Genomic DNA, 18,864 nt, shown 5'->3' with positions numbered 1-18,864 from the left:
TGCACAGACCAGTATTTAACACGAATTTTCCGATCACCCGCCTCCACATTCAAATCCCCCGCTAACTGGAGGGCTGCAGAAACCTGCTGCAGGCGTCCGGATCACATTGCAGTTCAGTTGTGATATGTGTGTGCAGGTCTAGCCTTCGAGGTATCATACTCTACCCCTCTGGGCCGCATTTCTGGGATTTTTAAAGATGGCCGTCCACTAAAATATATTATAAGTGGTTTCTAAGGAGAAAAGGTTACCGGTTCTCTGCCTTTTTTGGGAGATAGCTCTTTTAACCCCTCTGTTGCCGGGTATAATTGGAGCTCTCTGTTTTGTCCACAGGGGGATAAAAACTCCGGATTCGGGGTGTTATACCACAATATGAAGCATGGGCAGCTCTCAATCAAGGAACTGGCAGACTTTGTGCGAGAGAGGTGAGCAAACACTCACTACTGTCAGTTTTCACTGTGACCCACAGAGCTTACAATCTAATGGGTTCTGTATACGATTGGAGTGTGTGCACACATTTCAGAGTCTCTTTCACTACTCTCTCTGAACATTCCCATGTTATTATCACCCCACCCAGGGCTGCTGTGGAGGAGGCGTACTCAAAATCCATGCAAAAACTCTCCAAGATGGCCAACAGTGGCAGCCACCTGGGGTAGGTGACAGGCAGGGAGGCCAGGCAGCAACTCATAGGGCCCTTCTGTCTGTCGTAGTGTCACTCTGTGGTGGGAAGGACAGACATGCTTACAGGTCCTTTTCTGTCCCTGTACTGTGGGATGGATGGACAGACACTGTGTTATAGGTCCCTTCTGTCTGTCACCCTGTGAGGGGTAGGACAGACTTGTTGAGTCCTACTGTAGGTCCCTTCTGTCTGTCATGTTATACCCCCTGTTCCCTCCTTCTGCAGAACCTTTACCCCGATGTGGGAGATGTTCCGGGTGTCCTCGGACAAGCTGGCACTCTGTCACCTGGAGCTGAGCAAGAAACTGCATGACCTCATTAAGGACATCACCCGATACGGGGAGGAGCAGGTCAAAGCGCACAAGAAGGTACATGCAGTAACAGCAGATCTGGACACTGCTCATCCTCCTGAGTAGCGTCAGACCCCACTGGTTCTCTAGCTTGTTTCATGTCTCCACCATATTTATATACTGTTACTGTATTAAAATCCACTACCTTTGCTGGGCAGCTGTTCCATAGATCCACTAGTTTTTAAGGAAGGACTTGCTCACGTTTCCCCATCTTCATAGCATAACCTTTTTTTCTAGTTGGCTCGCTCTCTCGCTCTCTCGCTCTCTCTCGCGCTCGCTCTCTCTCGCGCTCGCTCTCTCTCGCGCTCGCTCTCTCTCGCGCTCGCTCTCTCTCGCGCTCGCTCTCTCTCGCGCTCGCTCTCTCTCGCGCTCGCTCTCTCTCGCGCTCGCTCTCTCTCGCGCTCGCTCTCTCTCGCGCTCGCTCTCTCTCGCGCTCTCTCTCTCTCGCGCTCGCTCTCTCTCGCGCTCGCTCTCTCTCGCGCTCGCTCTCTCTCGCGCTCGCTCTCTCTCGCGCTCGCTCTCTCTCGCGCTCGCTCTCTCTCGCGCTCGCTCTCTCTCGCGCTCGCTCTCTCTCGCGCTCGCTCCTCTCTCGCGCTCGCTCTCTCTCGCTATCTTCTCCTTCATGTCTGGCTACATAAAGCGTAATGCATTATTTAAATCCTATGCTTTAAAATCAACATGGATGTTTATAAATACAATAATGAATAGTAGTGACACTCCGTATGTTTGTACATTAACAGTCACTGATGGGCACAGTACAGTCCAACGCACCCTTCCTATTGGTGCTCAATGCTTGTAACAATAAGCACTCCCCCCTTTCCACAGTCCAAAGAGGAGGTGTCTGGCACCTTGGACGCTGTGCAGCTGTTACAGTGCTGCACCCAGCTCCTGCAGAAATCCCGCGAGAATTACTGCGGCAAGTTCTCCGAGCAAGAACGTCTGAGGAGAGACGAGGCCCCCCCAAAAAGAGCTAGATAAGGTGAGGGGTGAGGTGGGGAATTGGCGGTGCCAAAATAGGCCTCATCTATAAAGGCCAAGAAGGCAATATTGCTATAACTATTATTACTGTGACTTCGCAACGATCTGTATATAAAAGCATAGAAAAAAAAAGTAAGTCATTTAAATACAAAAAAAAGTAGAAGGTTAAAAAGCAATTCTTTGCAGTCAAATACAGCCAGTCTGCTCTGTACGATTTTAAAAACAAATGTATATTATTCCACTATAGGTCTGAGCAATTTCTATTTTGTTGCAGTACAGTTTTGGGGTGGTATTTCTGTATTTCTGTTAATACAGTACATGTTTATTAACCCAGTTATTGCCGAGTATTCTGTATATTGCTCCTACTCGGGAACACCCACATTGCACAGATATAGTACACATTGTACTAGATACAAAACAATGCATGTCAGTACTACAATACCTTTGTATGTTTATCTAGCTTCTCTGAATCCTAAAGTGCTTTATAATTCTGGAACAGAGGCATTACCAAGGGGCATCATTGCAGTGGAATCCTGCCTTTCATGCAGCCACCTCTGGAGTGGCATCCGGACCCTAGTGCAGCCGCTTCCTCACACACCCTCTTCTCCTTCTCTGTTTCTCAGGCAGAGCTGAAGACCAGGAAAGCAGCAGACACGCTGCAGTCTTCTGTGGAGAAGTACAACTCTGTGCGCAAGGAGTTTGAGGAGAAGATGCTGCAGTCTGCACAGGTCAGTGAGCACCCCCTGCTGTTTAAGCATTGACACTGCATGCACCTCTCCTTCCGTACTGCGTTTCTGCTGCTGCACCTCACCCCCACTGTGGTTTCCAGCGTTGGCCCTGTACCCGGGTCCCTCCCTTTTTGGTTTCCTTTTTAACCCCTTTTACTGCATTGCCGTGGCTTGGAACACGTTGCTCCTCTCGTTACATTGCCTTGCAGCAGAGAGCCCACCGGCAGCCGAGGGGTCAAATAGCCAGGTGGGGTTAACAAGCCGCTCTCTGTCTACAGAGGTTCCAGGACATGGAGGCCGCTCACCTAAAGCACATGAAGCGTCTCATCGCTGCTTACTCGCACTCCGTGGAGGACACTCACGTGCAGATTGGGCAGGTAAGGGCTGATCCATGAGACTGGGACACTAAGAGGCTCTTGTCCACTCAGAACCACTCCCCCTGCTTACAAGTATAATCCGATACGGAGTATCTTGCACTTTCCTTCTGTATTGTACCTACAGAATCTGAGGCCCAGAAAATGCAATGCCGGAGGCCTCCTTGCATCAGTAGAGCAGCCTCTGCTGCTGGTTAGTCATGGAGGTTAATGGGCAGGAGAGGTACAATAGCAATGCTGCAGGGCTGGCAAGGGTACGCAACTGGAAGTGTGTGTGGATACTCGTCATTATTGTCGAAGGCTGCATAATTACTTTTGGGAACAGAGGCCTTGAGAAAGCAGAGAGTTTGCAGCTCCGATGGAGAGTGCTGGTTTAACCCTTTAACTGCCAGAGGAGCTCTGACCTGCCTGACCATGAAAGAGTTGAGTAGGTGGGGTGAGGGTGTTAGGGTGAGCTTCCTGGTCCAGCCTCCCTGTTCTTTTTCCTCTCCCGCGTGGGTCTCTTGCGCCCCTCCCCGCGTCTCATTTCGGTCTCCCCTCTCTCCAGGTTCAGGAGGAATTTAAGCATAACATGGAGAATGTGGCCATAGATAACCTGATCAGGAGGTTTGCAGAGGGCAATGGCACAGGCACGGAGCGACCAGGTGAGAAGGGGACCAAGGAGGTTTAACATGGAGATGCTACATCACGCTGCACATTTGGATACCACTCTCTTTCGTCTCTTCTCTATCCTCCCTTCATTCATCCTGTCTCTCTACTTTACTTTTATTCCAGGGGCTGTGGCGTTTGAAGGTTTCCGCTTCCCCGCGTCCATAGACGGTGAGTGGGTGACGCCGGACAGCAGCCTCTGTCTGCGGATTTACTACACACACTTGCTCACGCTCCCTCCTCTCACACTAGTGCTGCACAACCTATTGTAACAAATGAATGGATACAATCCAAATCCACGTCGCAGCAATGAAATGTAAACAGGAGCTGAATCGTAATGGACTAACAGTGCTTTGCTGAGTGTCATAGATTGAGACATAATATGCAGTACCTCTATAATAGTATATAGAAATGTCCATCCACGTAGATCTATTTATAGTCCACACATCAAAGTTGTAAGCCAATGTTGCACAGTTTGTGGGAAAGGAGGGTAACAGAGTGGCAGGTGGATCTCCTGGGTCGTGATTATATATGGGCCCTCCCCGCTTCACTCCCTCCTATTGCTACAATAAACACAGCCCCTTCTGTGTATAGTTGATAGAGCACAGTAACTGCATACAGAAAGTAATTATTCACAGCACTCAGAACCGATCCAGACCCAGGGAAGTGCGTGCATCTCCAGTGAGGTATGCAAAGCAAGTAGGGAATCCCCGGCAGCCAGGGAAAGGAAAGCACAGCGAAACGGGAACCAGAGATTGTATGTCAGATATCAAAGAAATGATAAAGCGCTTGAACAGCTCGAAACGCGTAAGAGGATTATCCCTGTTCAATGCCCGTGATACTGATGTGTTCCTGTTAAGAATAAATGCTACCTTTTCTATTGGCATACAATATCTGGTTCCCGTTTTCGTTTCGCTGTGCTTTCCTTTCCCTGGCTGCTGGGCTGCTCGGGATTCCATACTAGCTTCGCCTCTGTCATCTCCCTTACCCCTCTCTCTTCTTTCTCGCCTCACTCTCTCTTCTTTCTCGCCCCACTCTCTCCTCTCTTCTTTCGATGCTTCCTGCTCGCACACTATGACATGAATACACAGCACATGTACAGCATGGGCAGCAGTAGTGCCAACTTCCCTCTCTTCTCTCCCTCATGCCCCCCTCTCTCTTCTCTCCCTCATGCCCCCCTCTCTCTTCTCCCTCATGCCCCCCTCTCTCTTCTCTCCCTCATGCCCCCCTCTCTCTTCTCCCTCATGGCCCCCTCTCTCTTCTCTCCCTCATGGCCCCCCTCTCTCCTCCCTCATGGCCCCCCTCTCTCTTCTCCCTCATGGCCCCCCTCTCTCTTCTCCCTCATGGCCCCATCTCTCTCTACTCCCTCCATGCCCCCATCTCTCTTCTCCCTCTTGCCCCCATCTCTCCCTTCTCCCTCCTGCCCCCCATCTCTCCCTCCTGTCCTGCTCTCTCCCTTCTCCCTCCTGTCCTGCTCTCTCCCCTCTCCCTTCTCCCTCCTCCTCCCCCCCCCTCTCTATCGCCGCCTTCCCCCCCCCCCCCCCTCTCTATCTCTGCCACCTGCTAGTTTGCAGGCGACAGAATGGCTGTGCTGATCCGAGAAGTCTCTTTTCTTTACCACAGGTGTAAAACGCACAAGGTCCAAACCTTTTCGTATCCCAGGCCTCAGCAAGAGGGAGAAGGAGACTCGGCCCGTGTAAGTCACTCCCCCTGCACATGCTTCCTTCACGTCATTTATAAATCGCTTGCCCAGAGCTGCTCTGCGTTGCTTCTGCGGAGTTGTTGGAAACGCTGAGCCTGTTTGGTAAACTTGTTGCACTGCCGTCTCTGGACCTTGAAGAGGCTAACAGACCGATAAATGGCAGCAGAAATGACTGTCTCTTTTTTTCCCTCTCTCCCAGCAGAGTATCCGCCATGCTGAATTGTACGGTAAGTGATCTGACTTTGCCCTTGTTAGCCCTAGTGTGTACTGATGGCAGTGACATGTTTTTAACCCTTTCGATGCGGGGACTGCTGCTCACGTAGTCTCATCCGGGACCCCCAGTGATGTGAACAGAAGTGGAGAGGACTCCACCTCCATTCCGATCGCGTTCACTTCTTCAACGGAGCAAGGATGGTGATTTCCCCCCAGAATACAAGTAGTAAGCGTATGACGTACCCTGTACATTATAAAGGCCCATGGGGTGCCAGTCCTCATCATGCCGTTTTTTTATTTAACCAAAATCTGTTTACGAAGCCACATTAAAATAGAAAGTAAACATGATGAGCTTGGGAAGGGTTTGACTTCCCCTAGATGCTCTCTTTTGTCTTAGTTTTTGCACAGACAATGACCTACCCCCATTATTGTTATTGTCTCTTTTGATCAGAGGTCCTAAAGAAATGCAATTTATAATTTAAAAAATAAAAGCTGCCAAATCTTTGCTTTTAGCACGTTTAGATTTGTTTAGGGTAGCCAATTAAAATCTTTAGAAGACGTTTTCTTGCTGGCTGTATGGGATTGTGCTTATACAGTATATAAAGGTCAGTGGATCTGTTATATGGCAGATTTCCTTGACATTATTACCAATACCTTTTTTTTCTCTGCTCCTTCAGCAAGATGAGCCTGTCATGCTTTTTTTTTATTCTGCAGGATGCTCCAGAAGTGGATGAGGAAGGTTTTACTATCCGTCCAGATGATAATGCGACCAGTATCCTTTTCACGTGCCAGCCGCACGCATACATACACACACTGTGACCTGTATAAACACAGGCACAGCATGGGCAGAGACGCAGTGCCAGCCTTACATACACAATGCCACACCATGACATGTATACCCAGCACAGGTAGAGCATGGGCAGAGGCTGTGCAAGCCTCACACACACACACACCATGACCTGTATAAACAGCACAGGTACTGCATGGACAGCGGCAGTGCCAGCCTCACACACCATGATAGGTATACCCAGTATAGGTAAAGCATGGGCAGAGTAAGTGCCAGCTACACACACACACACACCATGACATGTATACCCAGCATAGGTAAAGCATGGGCAGAGTAAGTGCCAGCTACACACACACACCATGACATGTACACCCAGCACAGGTAGAGCATGGGCAGAGGTAGTGCCAGCCCCTCACACACACACCATGACATGTATAAACAGCACAGGTACAGCATGGGTAGAGGCAGTGCCAGCCTCAAACACACCATGACATGTATACCCAGCATAGGTACAGCATGGGTAGAGGCAGTGCCAGCCTCACACACACCATGACATGTATGCCCAGCATAGGTACTGCATGGGTAGAGGCAGTGCCAGCCTCACACACACCATGACATGTATACCCAGCATAGGTACAGCATGGGTAGAGGCAGTGCCAGCCTCACACACCATGACATGTATACCCAGCATAGGTACAGCATGGGTAGAGGCAGTGCCAGCCTCACACACACCATGACATGTATACCCAGCATAGGTACAGCATGGGTAGAGGCAGTACCAGAAACACACACACCATGACATGTCTATATAGCACAGGTACAGCATTGGCAGCAGAAGTTGTTGCATCGCCTCCCTCCTTCCTTTAGCATTAATTGCTCCTTGACAGCCTCTCAGGGGACCCAGAGGGGCACGGCTGCTCTTCCAGTGACTCTGATTTCGATGATTATGATGAGCCTCGGAGGTTCCGGATTCAGATCAAACCCCCACAGAGCGGAGAGAGCATCGGGGACCAGGAGGCAGAGAGGAAGAAGCTGAGGGAAACCGTGGGGTGTCTAATACAGCCCCCTGGCGCAGGGGTAAATATGGGGGCGGTGGGATTCTTATACTGCCCCTGATGATTGGTGGGAGTATAGAAGTGTTTCGTGCTGCCTTTTGGGTCATATTAGAGTGAGGTCCACTGCTTATCCCTGTAGATTGGGATGTAGATGGGGTGAGCTGACCGGACCTACTTTCTGCTTCTGATGGACTCTGGGTACTGTTATCTGATTGGCTGCTTCTTGTTTTGCAGGTGTCCGTGAGACGCCAAACCACACGTGAGTAAACTCCCCCCTCCCCCCTAAACAAGCCGCCCTGGGACCTGCTCACTGTGTTTTTTTTTATCGGATACAAGTGTGCATCCCTATCTGCTCCCTGCTAATAAATACCACTCTCTCTTCCATCACATAACTTTCACACCCGCAGACCCTTTCTTTTCTCCAAACCATTTTTTCTAGTGGTATTCTCCACTTTCTCATCTGTTTTCTTTCCCTTATCCTTTATCTGTACTCCACTGTGTGTCTCTTACTCTCTTCAGGCATAGCGGTGGGTGTGGGAGCTACCCCAGGGGATGGACACACACAGATGCTCTGTCACACAGGTGAGTTGTGACACCTTCTGCTGCCCTCCCACTCCCCCCTCTCCCCCAGCAAACATACACACACTGACTAATATCTGTGTTGTGTTTATTTCTAAATAGGGAAGACAGCTGTGAGCTTCTCCACCACCCCTCCGTCCTCTCTCAATAGGTAAACACTCTCCCTCAGTCGGATCTCAATCTGTTCCACTCTGTTTTTCAACCCCCTTTTTATCTATACATTCTTTTTTTTTTTATTTATTTTTTTTTCAAACATAATCTACAGTATAATACTTTTTTCTTTTTTTATTCGCCCTTTCTGTCGTGCCCACTCTGTGCCCCGCTCCCCCCTTTCGGTCGCGCCCACTCCGCGCCCCGCTCCCCCCTTTCGGTCGCGCCCACTCTGCGCCCCGCTCCCCCCTTTCGGTCGCGCCCACTCTGCGCCCCGCTCCCCCCTTTCGGTCGCGCCCACTCTGCGCCCCGCTCCCCCCTTTCGGTCGTGCCCACTCTGCGCCCCGCTCCCCGTTCTGTCTCGTACATGACTACCATTTCTGCATTCTGTCTCTCTCCAGTTGTGACACAAACTTTGTGTGCCGGTCCTTCCCCTCCCAGTCTATGTTTGGCCCTCTCCTGGAGTCTACCTTTGAGCCTGATGATTTCACAGGTAATGTTAATCCTCTGTGTTCAGTCTACAAAGCTAATGATGAGTGGCAAAAATGTGTGTGTGTGTGTGTGTGTGTGTGTGTGTGTGTGTGTGTGTGTGTGTGTGTGTGTGTATTTATATACTATAGAGGGAAACCTCGCTCTGATACCCCTTGATGGAGGAGGCGTGCTGCCTAGGGATAGGTCAAATATGACTAGATGGGTGTATCAAAGGCAATACACTAAAGAGTCCCTTTAGTAGGTGCCCCGCAGACCTTTATGTAATAAACGGTCAGGGGTGAAAAAGGTAAATAATGTTCTTTTTATTTTATTTTAATAAATCGTAGTGTAATTAAAACAGTATATAGTGGTTTAATATACTGAGTAAAAAATAGACATCTAAGGTCTATTCAGTATCTACCATACGTCTCCTTTAGCTCTTATGTAATTACCCAATTTGTTGTAGTGTGGTGTATATATAGTGGTCAGATCAATGATTATCTGTTATTCAAATCCCTGTGTCCCTGCCCAAAGTCCCAGTATCCTTAGTATAAACAAATAGACAGACACCTGTCTTGTGTGCAGGTAGGGGGGCTATAAGTTTAGTCAGATAGTTATACACATTTCCCCTTGTGAGTGGGTCAGGTTCTGGGTACAGGAGATCTTAACTCCATTGTGACTGTTGGAATATGTTTAAAACTCCCGGTATCCCTGCCCACCACCTAGGTGTCCGTTATATGCAGAAACCAAAAGTCTGTTCTACATACAGGTAAGAGATGCCTGGCAGTTTGTCAAGGGTTATGTATAAAGTCCCCTTCATGAGCGGGTCAGGTTATGGGCATAAATGATCTCTGCTTCGTGGATATTCAATTGTCAGAACTGCATTTAATTAGGCTTTTAATGGGTAATTACATAAGAGCTAAAGGAGACGTATGGTAGATACTGAATAGACCTTAGATGTCTATTTTTTACTCAGTATATTAAACCACAATATATACTGTTTTAATTACACTACGATTTATTAAAATAAAATAAAAAGAACATTATTTACCTTTTTCACCCCTGACCGTTTATTACATAAAGGTCTGCGGTGCGCCTACTAAAGGGACTCTTTAGTGTATTGCCTTTGATACACCCATCTAGTCATGTGTGTATTTATATATTTATTTATTTTAGGTCTTTTCATTGGGTGCGCAAAGTGTAACACTAAATGTTGCCACAGTGTATAAACTATACACAATAGTCTCAAATAAAAAGGGAAAACACAGATGCAAATGATGCTAAGGCACCTTGAATAACCAGATCAGGGTATCAGGGACACAACAAAATTGTAAATTAATAGTGAAGTAACCAAGTTGGTGATGAATCTGAAAAATGAAAAGAAAAAGCAAATATGTTGAAGTATTCTTGTATTGTGATACAGCGCAAAGAGAAACAGCTACTTACAAAGTAGTAGATGGTACAAGCATGTAGGATAAACAATCCTCGCCTAGCTGCAGTGTAGATTTGTGGCTTGTCCGGTCTCCACGTGGAACGCCAAGACGCCGAACACGATCGCAGCTGCCTCCAGTCTCTTGCTCCCAATCCTCTGAGTCTCCTCGCGAGAACCGCAGAGATGACGTCAGGCAGAGTTCTTTAGTCCGTCAAGGGGAGATAGTAGGGGGCAGTGCCCAGCAATAAAGCACAATGAATTTGTGTGTGTGTGTGTGATATATATATTATATATATTATATTATATATATTCTCTCATAAGGAATGCCCTGATGATGCAAACAAATGAGATCTAGAACACTACTGCAAAAATGCACCTAAGTCTATATCTACATTGAGACCAAGTGGAACCAACATTTTGACAGTATAGATCCACTTGGTCTCAAGTTTGGAGATGGCATTAATATTGTCACCTCCTCTCCAATTTGGAGATAACTTGTCAATTCCAATGCACAAAACGCCCGTAGGGATGGGGTTGTGTTGTTCAAGAAATGCCTGGACAAATTGTGCTGTAGAAATCTTTTTTGGATATTTAGAAATATGTTCAGCAAAACGTAACTTAAGCTTTCTAGTAGTGGACCCTATATATTGTTTTTTTACAGGGGCACTGGATGAGAGGACAATGTTTGTTGAATCACAATTTATAAAATGTTTAATCTTGTGATTTATTCCTGTATGAGCAGATGAAAAGCTCCTGATATGTTTCGAACCATGAGGATTCAATTTACACATTTTACACTTTAGGCATTTGTAAAAGCCTTTAGTGTCCATAAATGTTGCTGAAGGTGTGATCTTATGAGAGGATTTGAAGCAACTAGGTGCTACATGTTGTGTTTATTTTTTTTTGTGTGTCTGCTTTCGTAAATACTAATTTGGGAATTTGAGGAAGGTGAGATTGAAGGATGGGATCTTTAAGTACTAAATGCCAATGTTTTTTTTTATATCCTTTTTAATTTGGGGAGCTAAGGGATTGTATTGTGTAAAGAATGGAATGTTTAACTGATTATCTGGTTGGTCAAAAATTCCTCCTGCACATCCAGGAATGTGGTTTATATGATTCAATGCAACAAATGTGACCAAGACTGCTACATTGGGAAAACCAGCCAAAAACTTCAAGGCAGAATGAATATGCACAGACACTTTATACTACACCACAAAGAAGGAAGATACTGCTCACCTGTTGGACATCATTTCTTACTACCAGGTCATTCCATAAATGATTTAAAAATCAAAATCCTCAATGGAATGTTTAAACGCACCCAAGAACGGAAAACATTTGAGCTCAGATTGATAATACTCTTTGACACCAAAACAAGAGGACTTAATGCGGATATGGGGTTTCTCACACACTATCATGATTGTTTTTGTAATTATCCTGCCTCTCTGCCAATGTTCTTATCCACACTTCACCCCCCTTATTCCCCCCCCCCCCCCCCCACAGCATCCCCCTTCCCCCTCCATGGTGTCCCTTGTCACCGTTTTATTACCCTTCCTATGTCTTCCAACACCACTTTCTCACCCTACCTTATCTACAGTACATCAGTTTTGTTTGTTTGTTTGTTTGTTTCCCCCCTCCCCCCTTTTCTCCTAACCCCTGTTTTAGCCAAAGATTCCTTTATTAATCAGTATTGCTGACCTGAGGAAGAGAGGAGAACTCTCGAAAAGCTTTTCCTATGACATAAATTGTTAGTCCAAATAAAAAAGGTATCACCTAATACAGAAGTACTCATTTATTCTGCACTATCTATGTCTACAGCACTCCCGGATTAGAAAAATATAAAGATACATTTATTTAACATATCAAGTGATACAAACAATAAAATCTGAGCAACATTTCCAACCACAAACCAGCGAAAGAGCTGGTTTTTGGCTCAAAACTTTGCTCAGATTTTATTCTTTGTATCTCATGTGTTAAATAAATGTATCTTTATTTTTTTCTAATCCTGGAATGCCATGGACATTTTCTATTTTTATATTGTTTTGATCCGGAAAGTTGAACACTGATCGTCCAGTGAGCACCTGCTGTATGCTACAGCGAAGTCTCTATTCTGATTCTATTTATCTTCAGGAGTGCTTAATCTCACACTATATTTTTATATCATAATATACTGTTGCCTGCAGTGCACAAGGTGCTGCCCATGTGTATTGATTTGTTGTGTGTGTATTAGTGCTGTATAGCTCTGTATCGCGCTGCCTCGCGTGCGCACACATATAGTGCTCTGTGCTGCACTGCTTGCTCTCAGATGGTGTCCCTTACACCCTTTCTTTTCCGCATTCCCCCGCAGGATGTAGAATATACGCGTCCACCTCCAGCCCCTCGCCCTTCTCCTCCTCCTCCCCTGATAACGTGGAGGACTCCGGCCTCGACTCCCCTTTCCACCCCTTCTCCGGACCCTCCCCGGACTCCCGTCCCTGGACTCCTCGCGACTCTTCCTCTTCCTCCTCCCCACCGGGTTGCTCCCCCGGAGACACCCTCCCTACCCAACCCACTTATATGGAACCAACGGGGCCTCAGAGTGATCTCTCCGCCGGACTCCCACCTTCTGAGTGCCAAGAGGCCTGGGAGCAAAGGGTAACAGAGCCCAGTCCCCCCACAACTGGCTGTGCCACACTGGACACCCCGGGAAGATCCTCCCCAAACCACAGTAAGTGTGTGTGTGTGTGTGTGTGTGTGTGTGTATGTATGTATGTATGTGTGTATATATAATAGATATATATATCTCACCCCGTATTGGCCCGAATATAGTGCTATTTTTTTTGTTTTTTTTTATATATTCTAAAAATGTCCTTCCGAAAACTGTACTCCTATTGTTTGCGCAGCTTAACAACTTTTTTATTTTTCATGTAGAACACCTTCAAAACTGTAGGGTCGTAGTATGTGCGAGGCCGTACTATATTCGGGCCAATACGGTATATCTATGTTCTGTTCTGGGTTACACAAATGATGGAGTGTCGGTTTCCTGATTGCAAACTTGTTTAAAGCTGCAGTTCAAGCTGCCGTTTAAATTTTTTTTTTTTTTTCATGCATCAATACAATCTGCACACTGACAAGTGATTAGCTAATTTGCAGATCGATCCATTCGCCTGTAATCGATCACTTTGCTCAGGGTTATTTAATTCAGTTATTGCTGCAGATCAGTACCCACGATGCAAAGTGCTGTGTGGAAGATCATGTGACCAGGCAGTTACTAGATACAATTGGTGTACTGCTAGAGAGAGGGTGGGGCTCAAGAGCCAGAGCCTGTCTCAGAAGGGGAAAGGGTGCGACTTTGTAGATGGTTTCTATAGAAACAGAAATGCTTGTTACATTATAATACATTAAAAATGTCTTTAAAATAATTTTTAAAGCAAATGCTACAAGTATTTTCTCATAGTACAGAACTGATTTATTTAAAAAAACAAACAAAAAAAGAACACATGCAGGATATTGCTTGAACTGCAGCTTTAAAGCTTTAAACCCCTTTGCTGTCTGAGGGGCCAGAATTGTAGAGCGGTATAAGAACAAGCAGAGCAATGAGATACTGGCTTCTCTGGTAGTGATGGGGTTAAGGATCGAGCATGCCGAGAATTAGCTCCATTTTACTATATATTCTAGTTTTCCAACAGGACGGTGTGTTTGTTTCTACGTGCATAGAACGGCTCCCTCCATCATATAATCCATGTGTATACCAGGGCTTTTAGCTTGGTCTGTTTAGAAGACCAACAGCTTCCATCATACGCTACTGTATATATCAGAGGTCCCCAACTCCAGTCCTCAAGGACCACTAACAGTGCAGGTTTTACGGATACCCCTGCTAGAGCACAGGTGGTTCAGTCAAAATGATTGAGCCACCTGTGCTAATGATAGGCTATCCTTAAATCCTGCACTGTCAGCGGTCCCTGAGGGCTGGAGTTGGGGACCTCTGGTATATATAATGCAGGCGTTTGCCGAGTTCACAGAGCGGAGCCTCCATTGTATGTTCCATTTTGTTTTTGGAAATTCTTTATTTTCTAGTTTTCAATCTTTTAACAATTAACATGCATAATACCGTACATACAAGAAATATAAATACGGGATACAGTATTATATTATTATATTTGCATCTCATAACTGTAAACATTGTGACATCAAAATGGTATACAGTATAGTGCAATGTTTAAGCTTCACATTGCTTCCTTGCATACAGCTGTATGGTACAATACAATATATTATATAACATATCATCAAATCTGAACTAAAATAAAATGTATAAATAACTAAATACAATAAACGAAGACTGATAATAGAATTACAACAAAAGACAGGGGTGCCCAATGCTACATCCAATTGACAAAACATATATGGTAATAAGTATAAAGTTTAAATACTTCAATAATAATTACTTGGTTATTTAGTTAAACCCTTTGGCCAGCGCGTCATAAGCCTGCATACCAACGTCAAGGTATAACCAAATTAATGCAGGTCCTTCACTACACTGTGAACCCTTCCTTTTACCTCTGTATGAGGGGACATAATATAACTTAACATAACCTACCACAACTGAGCCAAACCCGAAATTGTCAATTACAATTATCCTTAGTATCCTGATTTTGGTAGTTACTTTCCTATGGTAACCATAGGAGTTCAATTTTTAACATCGTGTCTCTGGTTAGATATGATAACTGTTCTATTTTCATAACCTCCCACATTCTCAAATCCCATTGTTCTATGATGGGTGCCTCTCTAGTTTTTTTCCCCCTCAAATTTGGCTGCAATGGCGCACCTTGCTGCATTTATCATGTGTATTAATAATGATTTCTTAATTTTGTGTTCTTTGACCCCTTCTCTGTTTAACAATTTAATACGCAGGTCTTTTGGAATTCTAGTTTTAGTAATCTTGAAAATCTGTACCAATATCAAATCCCAAAACTTCTTCATTTTTTACAATCCCACCAAATATGTTGCATCGTTCCCACTTCCCCGCTGCCTCTCCAACATTTATTAGAAGTCCCTGGATAACAATTGCTTAGTCTTTGTGGTATATAGTACCACCTGTACATTATCTTATAGTATGTTCCATTTTTATAGTGTTTGTTAGATTTTATTCCTGAGGTTTTGGGAGTTTCCTCAAACTAGAATTTTCCTAGGTTTAGGATGAACCTGCCATTTTTTACTCCCATTTGTTCAATGTGCCTTTCCTTAGTTTATAGGACAGAATGCCTGTGTTATGTTACATACAAAATCACTGTGCTTTGAGTTCTGTATATCAAGGAGCTTCTATTCTGTGTATAATGTGTTCCAGGCCTCTCTGGCACTAGAGGGGTTAAGTATAAAATGCTCCACATTGACTTACTGTACATGTTTGTCTGCCACAGATTCCTGGGACCCCTCGGGCCTGCACCCCCCTCCGTGCACTCTCGCACAGCTCCCACCTGCTGCACCCCGTCTGCAGAGGGGCAGCAATCTGGTGAGTGTAATGGACGTCAGTGATGACATCGGAGCTATGTCATCGGATTGCACATTTTACCACCACACCTCTCAATATACAGGGATCAACTTGTGGGATAATTCCCTGTTTTAAAAATAACCCCCTCTCCCCTCCCTCCCCCACCCACCCAACCACCTCCCCTCCCCTTTCATAAGAGCAGCTTCCCCAGCACTCCCCATTCTATGGGAAGGAGCCTGTTGTAGTAAAACCCTCTTTATAAGAGCAGGTGCTCACTGCCTTGTATAAGGTATGACAGGGTCTCGGTGTCCGTCCCTCCGCAGACCGTCTCTCTCAGCCCGTCTCTGCTGACTCCCGGCGTCCCCTCCTCAGCACTCAGTGATCGCGGTTTCTTCTCTCCCTCTTGCACGGGGCCCGGAGTCTCTCTGGGTGAGTCCCGTTCTTCAGCAGAGACATTTGTGGGTTATTTGGATCAGTATGGGGTTTGTCCTGCACTTGCTATGCCTTGTACAGTCAGTCTCTCTCTCTCTTTCTCTGTCTCTCTCTTTCTCTGTCTCTCTCTTTCTCTGTCTCTCTCTTTCTCTGTCTCTCTCTTTCTCTGTCTCTCTCTTTCTCTGTCTCTGTCTTTCTATTTCTCTCGCTCTCTCTCTCTCTCTCTCTCTCTCCCTGCTTTTCTTCTTGCAGCTCCTGTATATTCTTTTCTTAATCTCTCTCTTTCTCTTTCTCCATGCATCCTGTCTTTCTCTGAGTTGTAGTAACTCTCTATCCAGACTGTCCATCTCCCGGGTCTCTGTCTCACTGTCCGTTAGGGACTCTACACACGCTGTAGTTTATGTTCGTCTGTAACCTGTCTTTTTGTCTCTTACCCTCTTTCCACCTGTTTATATAACTCCCCTCAGGATTATCTCGTGGTCCAAGCCCTGTGGTCTTGGGATCTCAGGAAGCTCTGCCCGTGGCTGCTGCTTTCACTGAATATGTCCACGCCACGTTTGAAGGGGGGGCATTAGAGGGGTGAGTCTGCCCCCCACCTTCTGCCATGTTCCACCCCTTTGACACCGCGGCATCCCCCTGTTTCTCTGACACATTGCTTTCCCCTTTTGTCTCCCTCTTTCCCCCTTCTCCCTTTAGCGCATCTGATATTTCTGTCATCCTCTATCCCTGACAGCCCCCCTCTCACACCACCAATTACCCCCTTGTCCTCTCCCTCCTATCTGTCTCTCTGCTCCCCTCTTTGCTCTCACTCCCCTCTGTCCTTCCATCTCCCCCTCTCCTCAGTCTCTCTCTCCCCCTTCTGTGCTACTCTCCTCTCACCCCGAGATCCGTCTCTATTCCAGCTGCGGGGTGCGGGTGTCAGGAGAGCTCACCATGTCCTTCCCAGGGGGGATACTCCGTGTGTTTGGTGGCAATCCCCCACCCCCTGTGCTCAGCTTCCGACTTATGCACACCTCCCACGTGGAACAGTTTACACCCAATACTGAGCTTGTGTACAGGTGAGAGGAGGGGAGGGAAGGGGCGGTATTGTATTGTATTGTATGTCTTTATTTATATAGCGCCATTAATGTACATAGCGCTTCACAGTAGTAATACATGTGGTAATCGAATAAATAACAGATAATATAAATAACAGATCATGGGAATAAGTGCTTTAGACAAACATAACATTAAAGAAGAGGAGTCCCTGCCCCGAGGAGCTTACAATCTAATTGGTAGGTAGGGAGAACGTACAGAGACAGTAGGAGGGAGTTCTGGTAAGTGCGTCTGCAGCGGGCCAAGCTTTTTGTATCATGTGTTCAGAATGTTCACAGTGCTATTCGTATGCTTCTTTAAGCAAGTGTGTCTTAAGGTAGGTCTTAAAGGTGGATAGAGAGGGTGCTTGTCAGGTACTGAGGGGAAGGGCATTCCAGAGGTGTGGGGCAGTCAGTGAAAAGGTTTAAGGCGGGAGAGGGCTTTAGATAAAAAGGGGGTAGAAAGAAGACATCCTTGAGCAGAACGCAAGAGTCGGGATGGTGCATTGCGAGAAATTAGGGCTGAGATGTAAGGAGGGGCAGAAGAGTGTAAAGCTTTAAAGTGAGGAGAAGAATGGAGTGTGAGATGCGGGATTTGATCGGAAGCCAGGAGAGGGATTTCAGGAGGGGAGATGCTGAGACAGATCGAGGAAAGAGTAGAGTGATTCTGGCAGCAGCATTTAGGATAGATTGTAGGGGAGACAGGTGAGAGGCAGGAAGGCCGGACAGCAGGAGGTTACAGTAACCAAGACGGGAGAGAATGAGGGCCTGAGTCAGAGTTTTAGCAGTCGAGCAACAGAGGAAAGGGCGTATCTTTGTTATATTGCGGAGGAAAAAGCGACAGGTTTTAGAAATGTTTTGAATGTGAGGGGCCAATGTGAGAGAGGAGTCGAGTGTGACCCCTAGGCAGCGTGCTTGGGCTACTGGGTGGATGATCGTAGTTCCAACAGTAATGTGGAAGGAGGTAGTAGGGCCAGGTTTGGGAGGAAGTATGAGGAGCTCTGTTTTAGCCATGTTGAGTTTAAGGCGACGGAGGGCCATCCAGGATGATATAGCAGAGAGACATTCAGAAACTTTGGTCTGTATAGCAGGTGTAAGGTCAGGTGTTGAAAAGTATATTTGTGTGTCGTCAGCATAGAGGTGATATTTAAACCCAAAAGATGTTATTAGGTCACCTAGAGAGAGTGTGTACAGAGAAAAGAGAAGAGGTCCCAGGACAGAGCCCTGGGGTACCCCCACAGAGAGATCAATAGAGGAGGAGGAGGAGGTGTTAGCAGAAGAGACACTGAAAGTACGATGGGAGAGGTAGGATGAGATCCAGGATTGAGCTTTGTTCCGAATACCAAGAGTATGGAGAATGTGAAGGAGAAGAGGGTGGTCCACGGTGTCAAATGCTGCAGAGAGGTCGAGTAATATGAGCAGAGTGTAATGACCTCTGTCTTTGGCAGCATGGAGGTCGTCAGTTATTTTAGTGAGGGCTGTTTCCGTGGAGTGAGCAGTGCGGAAGCCAGATTGTAGAGGGTCTAGGAGAGAATAGGTGTTGAGAAAATGGAGCAAGCGAGAGAATACAAGACGTTCAAGGAGTTTAGAGGCAAAAGGCAGGAGGGAGACAGGTCGATAGTTAGAAAGACAGGTAGGGTCAAGCTTGCTGTTTTTGAGTAATGGTATGACTGTTGCATGTTTGAAGGAGGATGGAAAGGTTCCAGAGCAGAGGGAGGAGTTAAAAATGTGTGTGAGCGTAGGGATTATAGTA

At 46.2% G+C, this 18,864-nt stretch overlaps 1 protein-coding gene across 1 annotated transcript in view; it reads left to right on the top strand.

Moving 5' to 3' along the window:
* Positions 1 to 18,864, top strand: part of FCHO1 (FCH and mu domain containing endocytic adaptor 1) — a 50,313-nt gene that overhangs the window by 13,221 nt on the left and 18,228 nt on the right. The window contains 22 exon segments of the mRNA XM_075611257.1: positions 331 to 422; positions 575 to 649; positions 902 to 1,043; positions 1,851 to 1,982; positions 1,984 to 2,004; positions 2,627 to 2,731; positions 3,010 to 3,108; positions 3,653 to 3,749; positions 3,880 to 3,924; positions 5,377 to 5,449; positions 5,655 to 5,682; positions 6,383 to 6,440; positions 7,360 to 7,532; positions 7,745 to 7,769; positions 8,030 to 8,092; positions 8,192 to 8,240; positions 8,641 to 8,732; positions 12,487 to 12,846; positions 15,536 to 15,627; positions 15,930 to 16,035; positions 16,506 to 16,617; positions 16,941 to 17,096. Coding sequence (XP_075467372.1) covers positions 331 to 422; positions 575 to 649; positions 902 to 1,043; positions 1,851 to 1,982; positions 1,984 to 2,004; positions 2,627 to 2,731; positions 3,010 to 3,108; positions 3,653 to 3,749; positions 3,880 to 3,924; positions 5,377 to 5,449; positions 5,655 to 5,682; positions 6,383 to 6,440; positions 7,360 to 7,532; positions 7,745 to 7,769; positions 8,030 to 8,092; positions 8,192 to 8,240; positions 8,641 to 8,732; positions 12,487 to 12,846; positions 15,536 to 15,627; positions 15,930 to 16,035; positions 16,506 to 16,617; positions 16,941 to 17,096 — 2,195 coding nt within the window.

Source organism: Ascaphus truei, chromosome 8, assembly GCF_040206685.1.
Source record: "Ascaphus truei isolate aAscTru1 chromosome 8, aAscTru1.hap1, whole genome shotgun sequence".
In the NCBI taxonomy this organism is placed as follows: Eukaryota; Metazoa; Chordata; class Amphibia; order Anura; family Ascaphidae; genus Ascaphus; species Ascaphus truei.
The sequence above is the reverse complement of the archived record's forward strand: the minus strand, read 5'-3'. Positions and strand labels throughout refer to the sequence as shown.